The 15563-nt window shown below is 38.8% G+C and overlaps 1 protein-coding gene across 1 annotated transcript; it reads left to right on the forward strand.

The window, feature by feature from the left end:
• The first annotated feature begins 3126 nt into the window (after positions 1 to 3126).
• Positions 3127 to 15078, forward strand: LOC124171930 (phosphopantothenate--cysteine ligase). Its single transcript, XM_046551363.1, has 6 exons — positions 3127 to 3521; positions 3625 to 3755; positions 3843 to 3940; positions 4174 to 4388; positions 14356 to 14541; positions 14623 to 15078. Exons 1-6 carry the CDS (start codon positions 3399 to 3401, stop codon positions 14797 to 14799), a joined length of 930 nt encoding a protein of 309 aa, XP_046407319.1. The 5' UTR covers positions 3127 to 3398; the 3' UTR covers positions 14800 to 15078.
• The last annotated feature ends 485 nt before the right edge of the window (positions 15079 to 15563 follow it).

Raw genomic sequence — 15563 nt, forward strand, 5'->3', positions numbered from 1 at the left:
TCCTCGCCTTTTCCTTTTCTTTCCTCCGACTTGTCTCCCCTTGGCGCCCCACACTGGTAAGAAATGTGGCCCCACTTACCACACTTATAGCATTTCTGATCAGCAGTGCTCCTCTGCTTTCCGTTGTTGGCTGCTCTCGTCCTGCGGAACTTCCGCGCTGCCAACGCACTGCCATGTTCAGAGGACTCCGCAGCATTAATCCTTCTCTCCTCAAGCAGAAGGTCTGCCTTCACCGCCCTAGACGTCAGTTTCTCATTGATCTTTGTTATTCTCACATACATCTACATCTACAAATTACCCTGCGAGCCACCTCTAGGGTGTTTGGCAGGGGGTGATCAATCACCAGCATGCAGCATGCATTTGGACTCCCACATGCACACCACACCGTCCAAGAAACGTCCCGTATAATAACAAACTATACTACTATATGCTGTTAGAAATAGAATATAGAATAGAAATTCAGAAACATGCTATAAGTTTTACATAGGTTAGTAGGCTACACTACAAGTCATGCAATCTATTTACGCGTTCTATTGCTGCCGTTATAATCTCTTATTGATCGTGGAAAAAATGACATTCGGAATCTGTCTGTTCTGCAATCTATCTCTCTTATTTTATTTATATGATCTGATCTTCCGTAGTACGTTGGCGTCCGCAAGATATGGTTAACTTCGTCAGAAAAGACACTGCTCTTGAATTTATCTAAAAGGTTTAGTCTATTTTTCAATCTACGGTCGGACAGAGATTCCCATCCGAGTTTATCTAAGAGGTCAGTTACACTAACAAGACTATCGTAACGACCTTTCACATACCTGGCAGCTCTTCTTTGCACGCGTTCTAACTCTGTTATTAAGCCTTTTTCATGAGGGTCCCAAACACTGGCACCGTATTCCAGATGTGGCCTAACGAGGGAAAAGTAGCTAATTTCTCTCACTTTGTCGTCGCACTTTCCTAATATTCTTTTAACAAAACCCATTTTACGATTAGCTTGACCGGTTATTTCTCGAATATGTTTATTCCACGATAGATCATTATTGAGTCTAACCCCTAGATATTTCACGGATTCAACTGCCTTTAACTGGGTGCCCCGAATGATATAGTTCCGCTGTAGGGAGTTATTCTTCTTCCAGAAATTCATTACGACGCATTTTTCCAAATTTAATTCTAACTGCCAAGCATCGCACCAAGCTTGGATAGCAGCAAGGTCATTCGTTAGTTCATCTATATCTTTGCTGGAACGGATTTCTTTGTAAACTACAGCGTCGTCTGCAAATAATCGTAACTTACTCTGCACTACTTCGCCAATGTCGTTTATATAAAGAAGGAATAGGAGTGGGCCAATGACACTACCCTGAGGAACGCCAGAAGTGACTCTAACCTCATTGGAGACTGCACCGTCTAATACTACTCTTTGGACGCGGTCGCTCAAAAATTCTCTAATCCAGGAAGTGACATCTTCGTCTAGACCATAAGATTTCAGTTTTATTATTAACTTTCCGTGGGGTACTTTATCAAATGCCTTTTTGAAATCAAGAAAAATCGCGTCTACTGGAATGTTGTCTTCCCCGGAGACTAAAATATCGTGGGCGAAAAGCGCTAACTGAGTTTCGCACGATCTGCTTTTCCTGAATCCATGTTGATTTCCCATTAATAAGTTTTGCGCGTCTAGGTGTTTCATTACCGAGCTGACTACGATGTGTTCAAGGACTTTGCAAGAGATGGACGTTAAAGATATCGGCCTGTAATTAGATGGCTGTTCCTTGTCTCCACTTTTAAATATAGGCGTTACGTTAGCGATACGTAGAATACTGTGGATCCTTCACGAGTCCCGCCAATATAAAGGAGGCCACAACGTGGTCTTGGAATACGATGCCGTTTTTGGTTAATTTACCGCAGAGCTCCTGTATCCTCCCAGTGTACGCTGAGATGTCCATCGCCTCTGTCTTCTCAATGCTACCCAGCTCTCGGAGACACATAGCTATATCCATGGATGTAGCCCTCCCATGAATCTCTTCTAAGGTGTCCCAACACTCCTTGGCTGACCTCAAATGGCTGATGTCTGTGAGGTACTCCGGGCGCACATGCCGGAAAATGTATGCGCGAGCCTTGTTGTCCTTGCGCATATTTTCTGGTCTCTTCAACTCGTCAGCACTCAGCCCGGGGTTGATTGCGTCCCAGCAGTTCAGAAAAATCATCGACGCCTCCGACATGGTCCTCCAATATTCGTAATTATCCTTGCTCAGGATTGGATTCATTTGCCTATCCGAATCCAGCAACTCATCTTGATCCGCCATGGTCTCGCCTTTTCTATTATGTCCAATTTACCGAATCACTAACGTCTATCACCACACAGCACGATCCCTGGGCCCATAACCTGTTATAGGGAGTTATGGCAGTGGTAATAAGATTCACACAGCGTTAGTTCAACAAGATATATTCGGATATAAACGGATACAACTCAATGGTACATTAGGCGCGAACACACACAGAGAGACCACTAGCGTGCACCGGAAGTGCGCGCGCACACAATCGACAAACATCCAATACAATCGATAGTATCGAACAATCGATACAGGATCATAGCAGACAGACATTAAGAAACTATTGAGCACACCCTTCAACATTGTTTTTATTGAAAATATACAGAAAAATGAAGTACGTCCATGAAGTTTCCAAAATAATATTCTCAGTATGCTGACAAGACAAGCCTAGGCAATGCCTTAAGTCATTGCTAATGAGAATTTAATTTTTTTGGAGTTCCCTCATACAATTCCTCCTCAAGAAAAATCATTCAACTATATGAGTTATTAGCAGAAATATACTTAAGTCGTAATCTAAAACCATCCTAAGAGCAACTCCCTTTCCCAAAATATGTAAATCAACCAATATAAACATGTATATAGTGATGTGTTCAAGTAAACATTGTAGACGAAACCTCGAGAAATGACATTCTCTACTAGCTATTGCCGCAGAAACTTGAGATTAAAGAAAATAGTCTCATACAAAGATATTGCGGTATTGTTTGTCTCGTGCCCTACCACAATGCTACTACAATCTTATATGTCAAGTGATTTTATTTTATTCAAATTTGCCACGGTTAAGGACAAAAATAGGCGGATGAAGGCGATGCGCCGCACAGTATCTGTTTGAATATCCTATTGCGCCACTTCCAGGCATTTATTACGGTATGTGGGGAATCCGTTCTGCTGCTTAAATTATTCTAAGATTATGGATCGATTTGGTGAACACTTCGATGTATAATAGCCAAATGTGCACTTCCTTGAGGTTGCTATACCTTTGATGTGTTCTTATACTGTTGACGTTGATCGTGGTCTTACGGTACGTGACTAGCATTTTTGCCAAGCTGGGACCAAGACTTCTGATTGTGTTTTAAAAAAATGAGTGGCTGGGAAGTATTTTATGAGTCCTTGACTCCTCCTGATGGATTTGAGGAGACTAAGAGAAAGCTACAAGAATTTTGCCAGCGCCAGAGTCCACAAACAAAGATTGTTTTAGTCACTGTGAGTTCCATCCTTTATCCTTGGTTAACGCCACGTCTTTCCAAGTCCTAACTATGAATTTCATGGACTGTGTGCAATGCATCTATTATTTTATTGCTTGCAGTCAGGAGGCACGACTATACCGTTGGAACATAACACCGTTAGATTTGTTGACAATTTTAGTGCAGGGACCAGGGGGTCCGCGTCAGCAGAATACTTTCTGGGTGCTGGATATGCCGTGATATTTGTTTTTCGGTAAGTTTCTGCCCTTACTTCCCTGTAACATGTAAAATTCGCCCATCAAAAGACTAATATTGACCCTCTTCGATTGTTTGTTCGCAGGCAGAAGTCTTTAGAACCATTTTCCCGACACTTTATGGGCCAAAAATTTTTGAATATGTTGGAAATGGTGGACGAAAATGAGTGCCTTTCCATTAAAGGCAAGCTGCTTTTTAAACGTTTATTTTCTTCACATTTACTATAGAAAATAAAAATGCTCGTCAAGACTATGCTAAACCTAAACTTGGGGATTTGTTGTTTCAATTTGTATAGAATCTGTTGTAGTAACACAGCCACATAATATTAAAAGTGACCCCAATAATTTAACCAAAGCCAATATTTATTTTATAGACTATTGGCCTTGTCTACCCATTCTTAAAAGTGGCTGTTGCAGTTAAAGGGAGCAACGTGGAACTCTTGCGGCCTATTCTACACCAGTATCAGGAGGTAGAGAGATCAGGGCGTCTGCTTCAGGTGCCTTTCACTACATTGTCTGACTACATGTGGCTTCTGCGTGCTGCATCAGAGAGTCTGTCTTCGATCGGCTCGAGAGCAATGCTTTATCTTGCTGCTGCTGTGTCTGATTTCTATGTCCCCATGGATAAAATGGTGAGATTGCATTGATCTTTTTGTATTCTATATTTTTAATTCAAGTTTTATTTCATTTCATGCTAATCAAGCTTTGATTAAATTGGGTGACAGAGGGGTAACTGCCCTTCCTTAAATAATTCCCTAAAGGCCTGTTTACACGATACATCAACACGTACGAGTTAATGTACGTTTGCATGAATGATTTTTGTGGACCGGAACGGAACATGTACGAATGCATGAACCAAATTAGAACAGGTTCTATTTTCTGTGCATGCATTCGCACAAGTTGGGTGGCTACACGGTGCATTTTGGCGTTCATTCTCGCGTTCATACATTTAGACATTAACCCGTACGTGTTAATGTACCATGTAAACAGGCCTTAAGAAATGAGGATAAATAAATTTTATGATGAAAGTTTTTATTTCACTAGTTATGTTAAAATGCATGTTGACTTTTGTGTTGGTGATTGATGTATAATAATTTTGATTAACTATCCTATGGAGATCCTTCAGAACTTTCATTTCATTGAGAGGTATTGCTTATCCTCAGGCCTTTTAATGTAGTTAATTGTTCCTCACAAAATTACTACCTTTATCTAGCCAAGGTGTTAATAGTATAATTGATTTACAATTTAAAATTATTAACATTTGAATGTTGCTATGCATAAAAATTGCATCTATCTGGAGGAAAATTAGGAAATCAAAATGGAGTGAAAAAAAATCTTTAATATATTTTAAAGGGTGAAGGTATATTGAATCTCTCAAGACTGAGAAACATGGTTAAAAATTAATTATTCAAGCATAAAAATGATTTGCTTACTATAGTTTTTATTATTTTAGAGGTTGGATGTCATCATCATCACTGGCCAACAATCCTATGATAGGTTTGATGCAGCTCTCCACTAATTTCTCCTATCAGCTAATCTTTTCACACCTATGTATTTATTCTATTTCACATTCTTCTTTACCTGTTCCATATGCATATTTCATTCAAGGTCTTCCTCTTCCATTCTTGCCATCCACTTGACCCTCGAAGATTGTCTTCATCAGGCCATCATGTCTCAGGATGTTGCCTATAAGGTTGTTCCATCTTCTTGATCCTCATCATTCTTCTATGGCACCACATTTTGAAGGCTATCTATCCTTGCTTTCTCCACTGCTGTTATTTTGCATGCCTCACTTTGGTTGAGGAGCATACTTCAAAAGTAAGTTCTTATAAATTGTTTCTTTACTTCCATATTTAAGTTTTCCGCTGTAAGCAGGTCTTTCTTTTGGTGGAATGCTCTCATCGCTTGGGCTATTCTACTGATAATTTCTTTCTTGCTTCTCCCGTTGCTAGTTATCCTGCCTCCCAAATAACAAAATTCATCCCCCTCTGCCAGTTTTTGCTTCCCTATTAACTCTTAGTCTTGACTTCTTCTCTTCTGCTGCATACTAACATCTTGATTTTCTTTGTGCTTATTTTCAGCTCATATATACCCATTACCGTACCCTTATTAACCAAAATATTTTTCAAATCCTTTTCTGTTTCTTCTATGACTGCTATGTCATCGGAAAATCTTAGCATGCTACGTAATTTTTTCTCCAGGGTTATTCACTCCTGAAGCCTTTTCTTTGATTTCACAATTGCTTTCTCGATGTAAACGTTGAAAATTACGGGTGACAAAGCACAGCCTTGTCTCACTTCTTTCCTAATTCTTGCTTCTTCACAGCTGGGCCCTGATTTTTATTAACACCACTTGGTTTTAGTATAAACTGTGGATGACTCTTCCGTCACCATAAAGAACTCCAATTTCTTGTAGAATTCCAAGCATTGTGTTACAATCCACATTGTCATATGCCTTCTCTAAGTCCATAAATGCAACGAACATTGGTTTGTTCTTTTCCATTCTCTTCTCTATGGGCAGCTGAAGAGCCAATATTGCTTCCCTTGTGCCTCTGCTTTTTCTGAATCCAAATTGGTCCTCATCCAGGTACTCTACTGCTCTTTGTTCTATTCTTCTTTGGATGATCCTTGTCAGTATCTTCGATGCATGGGTAGTCAGGCTTATGGTCCTAAAATCTTAACAGTTCTCAGTTATTTTCCTCTTAGGAATTGGGATTACATAAAATGTTCCTTCTTGAAGTCCTTTGATATCTCACCAGTCACTTTATGATTTTGTATAGCTGGTTCAACATCTTTTCTCCTGCATTTTTAATTAGCTCTGAGGGAATATCATCAATTCCAGATGCTTTATTTATTCAAAGGTCTCTCATAGCCGCATCAAATTCTTATCTTAAAATTGGGGCTTCCTTATCATCCTCAACCTCTTCCTTCGCATTTTTGATAAGGCTAATTCCTTTGTACTAATCTTCCAGATATTCCTTCTGTCTCTTCCCTTTGCCTTCATTTTCGATCATTATTTCTCCGTTTTTGCTTATAGGGTATTATATCTTACTCATTTCCTTAAAGTGGTTCCTCACTATCTTAAAGGTGGCCTCTACTTTTCCATGCATAAGATTGTTTTGTACATCTTCACAAATATTTTTCATCCACGTTTCTCTAGTCTTCCTCGCTTTACGACATATTTCGTTCCTTATTCTCTTGTAACAATTCTGCCCTTCCTCTGTTTTTGCAGACTTATATTTTCGTCTTTCTTCAATGAGATCCAACACTTTCTGCGTGATCCGTGTTTTTTTTAAACGACTTTTCTTTTACCAAGAACTTCCTCAGCTGCAGTCTACAGACCACTTCTAATGGTTTTCCAACTGATTTATTGGTCGTATCCTCCTTTATTCTCTTTCCTGCAGCTTTGTTAAAAACCGGTTGATGCTGAACCTCCTTCAATTTTCCAACCTTCCATATGTTTTTCACGACTTTCTTCAATTTTTAAAATTTTAAGTGGCATTTCATCATAACAAAGTTATGGTCACTGTCGATATCTGCCCCTGGGTAGCTTTTGCAGTCCTTCACCTGGTTCCTGAATATTTGTTTCACTAGAAAGGAGTTGATTTGGTATCTTCTAAGGTCTCCTGGCATCTTCCACGTGTATCTTCCTTTGTTTTTGAATAAAGTATTGGCAACCACTAGCCTATGTTCAGTGCAGAATTCAAGAAGCCTCTCTCCTCTTTCATTTCAATTTCCTAGTCCGTATTTTCCGGTTATTCTTCCATCCTGACCTTTGTGAATGACAGGGTTCCTATCACCTAAAACAATAACATTTTCTTCACCCCTTATGTCATCATAGACGTTTTTGACTTCTTCATCTTCGTAACCTATCATAGGCATGTAAACCTGTACCACTATGGTATCTACCGGCTTATTTCTAGAGGCCGACCCACCATCCGCAATGTGGTGGACGCACTCAGTGACTTTAAGCTCAGCCGCGAGAGGTTAGATATATAGAGCATAAAACAGTATTGTTAGCAACAGGCAACATGAAAATTTGTTATTATCCCTTCGTGAGGGCTCCCTGAACTTCAAGTACCTTGCCCCTGCTGGCCCATTGTAGTTGCATGTGGGAACTGGTAGGATGGAGATGTAATGGTTTAGTTATTGATTTCCATCGCTTAAAGTTTCAATCAAATGGAGAGCCAAACCTTTCTATTAGCTGTGGGAATCTTCACTCATCTCTGTATTACTACGTGTGCATGTGTTAACCAAATTGGTAATGCATTGGTTTAGATAAAACTAAAAGTTACCTTTTTGCAATGTTCGATGATGCGTTGATTAGACCATGATAAATTTTCCTATTATGTTACATTAACAGCTCTTAAATTGCATTGTTCTGTTAATTTCTAGTCAACTGCCATAAGACTTCGTCAGAAACTTTCCACTGTTGGAAATATTACTTGAGAGTTTGAAGCAAATTTCACTCATAAAATGTTAAAGACCCTGGTAGAGAATTATGCAATATTTTAAATCACAAGACAACAATTTTATTTACACTTATAAGTTTAAATTTACAGGATAAGCAACATATATTTTTGAATTGGACTTGATAAACAAAGATATGGCCATGGAATCATGCTATAAGTGTTGTGATGGGCTCTTCCTCAAAAAAGCTTGATGTCTGGAAATCCTTTAGAAAACTCAATGAAGGTGCTGTGGCATTTTTTAGTGTATATTTCCCCCCCAAATTTCTGGTACCCCCCCTCCCCCAGAAATTCCTCCGGATTCCTCCGAACTTATCCGCAGAACTTCTCCCACTAAGGACTTAAAGCTAAGGTTTTTCACTCAAAGGATTTTTGCGCAAAGTCTCGGAGACTCTTGTCTCCGATAATCAGCCTCTGTAATCAGCCTCCGAAATCAGCCTCCGAATCAGCCTCCGAACTAGCCATACCTGGAGAGCAAGACTTATATAGGAGTACTGCGGAGGAATACCTACTCCTTGGCAATCGAGGGGAAATGGGTGCTGAGGCACAAGTATGGAGTTTGGAGTGAGAAGTACATATTATCATAGTCCTATCACAACTCTCTCTCCCTCCAACATCTCACCCCACTATGTCTCTCCCCTCCATGAATGGGGAACTTGCATGAATTTTTTTTATTTCATAGGCGGACAGAAAATTATTTTCTGAATACAACAAAGAAAACCGCATGTAAATGTGAGTTTTCGTTCGCGAGATATTTAATGATAAATATAACGAATTTTAAAGCGCGGGAAAAACTCCCTCACCCCCCATGCCACTGCCGACGAAGCCTCGATGACGTCAAAGGTGCCTAAACATCACGCGAAGCTATTGTTGTGATTGTTTGTAATAGTTGCCAGCAGTTGTGAGAGCTTCGTTTGTTAGACGTGTTGATTATTTTATATTTAAAGATAAATATCCGACGATAGAGGCTTGGAAGCCCTCGTATTTTGCACTATTTATAATATTAATATCTGAGTAAGGGCATAAAATATAAAACTGGAGCAGTTAAACCAAAAATTTGATAATACCTAAATAACATCGTTGTAGGAGTCTGAGCCACGGCCATTGGAAGGGGGATACGTTAATTGTAAGTTGATGTTATCGACGGCATATCATTCATTTAAGTATGTAATTAGAACGATTTTGATGTTTACTGATGTCCGCTTAGCTTTTATATACAATAACTTCATCCGTTTATTCGTAGGTACCGGAGAATTCGTGGTTTAGGACTGTCTGTGCTTGTATTATGGGGTGAATTCCAGTCAATGCAACTTTTGCTCGCTGATTGGAGACATCTTGGAACATTTTTGTGCCAAAATAGTGTTATTTTCAACGTGACATCTCCCGTTAAGCTACTGCTAATAATCACAGTGCCAGTGGTTGTAATGCACAAAGTTTGACAAGGTTGAAAAATATCGGCCAAGAGTTATCAGTGTTCCATCGTGATTGAATTGTAAAAAGTGCTATTACGCTATCGATAAATATCTAACAGTAGTGTAAAAATTGTCAGTGGCGTGCTAATCTCCGTTGTTCACCGTAGATACGACATTTCACGATCACGCTATTGAAATAAAGACTGTGTGTGAAGTTTGTTATTCCATTATTTCAACGAATAGTAGTGAGAAATGTCACTTGTGTGGGCTGATTTAAGGGTTTAAATCAGTGAATAAATAGTTGTATTCATCATAACGAGTTCTGTTATTGTAAGTTGTACGTGATGAATATAAGAATGTGATAGTGACATCCAGTTTTTGATAAGAGTATGTGCCTATTCCCCACTATATTTTTATGGTATATGCTAGAATATTGTTTATGGATTTACCTATATTATTGAAATAGGTTGTAGCTTGTTTGTGTGTGTTGGCAGCGGAACCGATTCACGATCTCACATGTGGATTGTGTGCAGACTGTTTTGCTGTGAATTCGTACCGTAGGACGGATAGGACTACCTTCTCCGTTAATCCGGCGTTGCCAAATTCAACAGCACAGCTTACTCTAATGTCAACAGCACAGCTTACGATCGTTATCCTCCAGTATTACAAGTTTCTTTTACAACTCGATTTGCCGCCGACGTATAGCAATAATTTGTCTCAACAAATTCCATGAGGGTCGTGGCATCAATTTTTGGTGTCCTAACACCCCATGCCACACGCCTTTTAGGCGGCTTGCGGGGTATTATGTAGACGTAGATGAATTTCAGGTGTACTATTCGAACGAGTGGCAACGTTATCATCCATTTTTCTGATAACCAAAACAAACGAAGTGAAACGCTTGTACTTCATCATCCCGATGCCGCATTATTAATATCCCAAGAAATAATCTAGGCACAATAGCAATAGGAAAACTTGCCCAAGAATAACAGAACAAAATAAAATGACGATGAGCGGCTAAATACTCCCTCAAAACAAATTTTACACCATGCGCTCAGCGTATTTCCCTACTCCCTACGGTTGTTTAGGCACCTATGACGTCACGCCTGGCCTCGGCAACGCTCGGGTGTCTTCGCGCAGTGGTCGGCTCAGAGAAATTTTTCTCGATTTTAAATGCAATTTTTTTATTTCTTTTGATGTTGAATGGAGAAACTGAAGGTATTTTTGCGACCTAATGTATCCATTTGACTTATTCAAAATAGTTTTTAGAGCAATCTACGACCCATGCAAGTTCCTCATTCCAATGAATTTCCCAGTAATGTCTCCAACTCAGAAGATTGAGGGGAAAATTCCGGCCTGCACGCTGTTCCCCCCTCCTACCCCTGCAGGGATGATTGATGCTTGGCGGAGCTGCGAGTCAACAGGGGCGATTTTTGGGGGCAGATTCGCAGCTGATTGAACATCGCCCTTTTTACCCCTCCACTCCTTGGCAAAATCCCTCCCCTCCACCCTGACACGTCTCGGAGTATGCAAGGCCTCTTTTTGCTCGGGCGCTTGTGGTAGATGGACGCCGTGACTGGCATGGGTGATTTTAGCAAAATTATACAGCTTCAGATGTAAGCAATGTCAATACAATTTTTTTGACAATTGTTTCTTGTGTGCTGATTTCTTGTTTGTGGAGTCTTTCCCTGAACCAGCTTGTGACCGACGATTGGAGTTCGCTATGTCTGGGGCTTACGTGCACAATCTTCAAGATTTAACGACGTAACCCCACAGTGCCCATAAAGGATAATTTGGGTAACATTTAAAAACCCTGCCGAAATGCATGTAGAGAAAACCTTTGGGATTTCTAGAAGATATTTTTTAGAAGCTCCTTTTGAGTGTAGTGGAGATGAAAAATAGTTTAAGAAGCTTATAACTTCAAGTTTCTCTGTGAATGTCACATGATGTCTGAGGTGTGAAATTGCTCTTCTGATGAGTATTTTTTCAGTAAGTAAATTTTTGGTTTCTGTTTTTTAGTAACATGATTTTGTTTTTAGTATTTAGGTTCTTAACCTTTTCCGTAATGAAGACGTAAATATGGACTGGACGTTTCTTGACCCGGGAGACGAAAGCCGTATATATTTTCATTGGAGATTTTCCTATGTAGGTGAACGAATGCCAAATGTATACGTTTCCTAGCTATCCCCCTTTTATGATGGTCGCGAGTGTGGGATGTCTTTGTTTCGGGACCCAGCACTGCGGGGCTTAGGCCGTACCCTCTGAATCGAGGAGCAGGCACCCAGACCCCTCGTCTAATATTACCCCTTGTAGCGGTAATGGACTGCGGTCATACAATTGTTTATCCAGTCATTTTTCGAAATAAATATTTGTTCCTTCCTCAAAAATATAAACTAAGAATTGAATTATTTGTCTTTTGAGCAGTGTTTATAATTTTTAAATGAAATTCTACGATAAGTATTAACTTATTTCTCTATTTCACTATGAACATCAGCATGGAAATTGTTGCTGCATTAAATGCGTTAATATTGACCGTAGAGCTTCGTTCAAAGTCTGAAATTTACATTCAAGCAACAATTATCCATATAGCTAATGTATATAAAAAAAGCATGATTGACCGCAAACCAATGGTGCTGGTAGAGTTATAAACCCTGAAAGGAGGGAGCCCAACTACCCTCGGAGTCCGAGATAATGCGGAGTTCCCGCTAGGAAGGGTCGAAAAAGGTTGGGGTTGAGAGAGTGTGATTATCCGCGACTCCCTACTTCACCAATGTCCTGCAAAAATGTTCCTTACAGAGGGGACAGAAGAATCTCTCGGGGCTCAGTACAGCAGTCACGCTAAGGTGAGAACTTCACTGTTTCGAAAGGGTTAATATTTCATATAAAGTTTTGGAATGGATTGAGAACTAGAAAAAGAATTGTTCTTTTCTCCAAATGCAATGCATTGAATCCCTCGTATAGGAGAGTCTGCATGAGCCTTTCGTTATACGTATAGGATATCAAAGGTATAGAAGTTTGTAAAGCGTTGAAATATAGATTTTTTTCTAAATTTTCAAGGTTTTTAACGCAATGGATAAAATTGAACCCATGTTAATGTAGTTGAATTAGGTATTCGTGGGCAGCTTGTTTTTCCACCTCCAATGGCTCAGCATAAATGGCATAAAACGACAGGCAGGTTGTGGGTATAGTGGGCGCCTGTGTGCCCGCTGTTCTTCACTTTCTGTCTTTTTTAATGGTAATTTGTCAGTCTATAGTCTCGTAGACATGGCTACCTCAACTGATTCTCCCACCAAGTGCAAAATGTGTAGTGACAACCAAAAAACTCACTGAATGGCTTCAGTGTTGACATTACTTGGCCTTTATGCCGCATAAAAAGAATACTACTTTTAATCGATTGTGATTGGAGATGAGACATTGATTCAATATGGTAAATCCTAAACAAAGGATAATGACAACTATGGATGAATGAGAATTCACGTTGCAATTAGAAAATTCAGGCCTTCAACTATTGAAACGTTATGGCTATTGGGTTTTGGGACTAAAAATGAGTTTTGCTTATGGTTTTCATCAGGGATGGCAAGTGAAACGAAATTTTTTTTTTTTTTTCGATCCAGAGGGAAACGAAAATACGAAGCCTAGGTTTAGTTTCGTGCCCGCACGAAATTAAAATTACCAAGGAGTTTAGTTTTGACCAGGTACGGAACTACTCCAACAAATGAAGCTAAATTAATCGAAACTTTGCTGCTCATAGTTAAGTGTCAATCCCAGAAGTTGAGTGAAGGGGGATAAGAGGGAATGGTTTCGACCCATTACGTTTGACATATATGTAGAGAGGTTAAAACATCGAGCTTAAAAATCGAATGGCCAGTTTGTGTTCACCATTCTCCTGTTTGTTGTAAAAATATGAGGGCCCCATGCATCTAAAGGCGGTAGGCCGATCCTCTACTTCATTCAACCATACTTCGTACTCTGTGTGTGGGTCGAAACTAAACTGTTTGAAGGTGAAGCATGTGGTCCCTACGGTCCCCTTATGACCAATTTCTTATTTATTGAGGTGATCATTTTGAAAAGTTTCCACAAGTGCGCATTATTTTAGCAATAATATAATTTTTAAACATTCCCTTTGTTTTTATTTATGGCCCATGGTTGAGAAAAGAAACTGCCCTTGTAATTTTGCATTCATTAGGTTCCTAAAATGAAGAACATAGTTGTCTGATGCTCAAGTCCATACAGTGTAACTATTATATTTTAAGTGCTGTTGTAAAATTGATTTGTCATTTTTTGAAGGAAATTTTGGGTGCTGCCAGGGTTTGGTACATATCTACTCACAGGGTGATTTCTTTAACCCATACTTTTGACCAGCATCACTAATATTATACCTTAATTACAAAGTAGTAGTAAAGCAGAAAGTAGGTAATATTTTCCTTTCATAATTACTTTAATAATTATAATATCTGGTGTCTTGCATGGTGCCACATATCTGCGATAAATTATTTTAGACTGCTTGTCTGGGTAGAAGAAATGCCCGTCAACAATTTCATATGGTGAGAATTAGGTCCTTTTTTCTGTATTAGGGGTTTAAAACATGCTTCTGCGTAGGATAGTGTATTATGTACTTTAATGATGTTTGCTGTTTATGTGATAGCTGCTATACCATTTCCTATAAAAAACAATAATTTGCAGAATATTTGACTTCTAATGCTATTTTACTCTAAATTTCAGCCAACACACAAAATGCAGTCAGATGCAGGGCCTCCTACCATATCACTTCAGTTGGTTCCTAAAGTCCTGAAACCCCTTGTTAATATGTGGGTTCCAAATGCCTATGTGGTATCCTTCAAATTAGAGACGGATACAGCACTGCTGATTAAAAAATCTAGGGAGGCTTTAAAAAAATATAATCACAAGGTAGTGTTTATTTTAAAGTATATTTGGTAGATATTTTGATATGTTTAGTTTTAATTTCTGATAGATTTCTCTCCATTTCAGCTTGTGATTGCAAACATACTCCAAACAAGAAAGTTCAGGGTCGTGTTTGTTTTTCCAGATACTGATTATGAAGTGACTTTAAATGATCAAGAGATAGCTGATAATATTGAAATAGAATCCAAAATTGTTGATGATTTAGCTAAGAAGCATGATAATTATATTAGCGGGATGGTGTAATGCAAGTTATCCAATGTATTATGTGAATCCTTATTTAAATAGTCTATTTGGTCATTATCTCTTGTTTGTTTTTGGTTTTGGTACTGAATTATTAGTGTTTATATACTTTTGTCAATGAAAGGAACAAATTAGCTCATCATTTAAAATGAAATGTATACAAACATTTTTACATATGGAATGTATCTATATACATGGTTTTAACTGTCTATTATTTTATTTTGGAATAGTTTGTTGTTGAGTTTCTTATTAATGAAATACAGTGAATTTTAAAATTTTGAAGATCTGTCTACATTCTAAGTGTATTAACACAAAACTTGACCCCAGTAATAATATGGAGCAATAGGCATGAGGAACTGAATACATACATATCCAATATAATTAAATTGCCAGATAATAACTTTTTAGAGAAACAATCAACACCCATCCTGCCACCATCAACTCTGTCAAATTGCAATAGTTCATCTTTGTTTCGTCTTGTTTACTACTGTGTTGAAAATCTCTCACATCCACGTAGACTCTGATTTATTTGCTGAATATGGCTGGTATGGGTTCCAGGAGGAACTATCGAGGCCAAGCATCGCCAACCAGAATATTATTGATTTCTTGCTGAAACAGCAGTAATTCAGTTCGTAGCACTCTAAAAGGAAACATCCTCTACGTGAAGGCACCCTAAAATTAATTTTTTTGCAGCTGATTTTTAAATAACTGAATCCTATTGGATCTTCAATGCTTTGAAAAATGCCTGACAGGAAGGAAATGAACAT

This window comes from Ischnura elegans, chromosome 1, assembly GCF_921293095.1.
Source record: "Ischnura elegans chromosome 1, ioIscEleg1.1, whole genome shotgun sequence".
Taxonomy (NCBI): domain Eukaryota; kingdom Metazoa; phylum Arthropoda; class Insecta; order Odonata; family Coenagrionidae; genus Ischnura; species Ischnura elegans.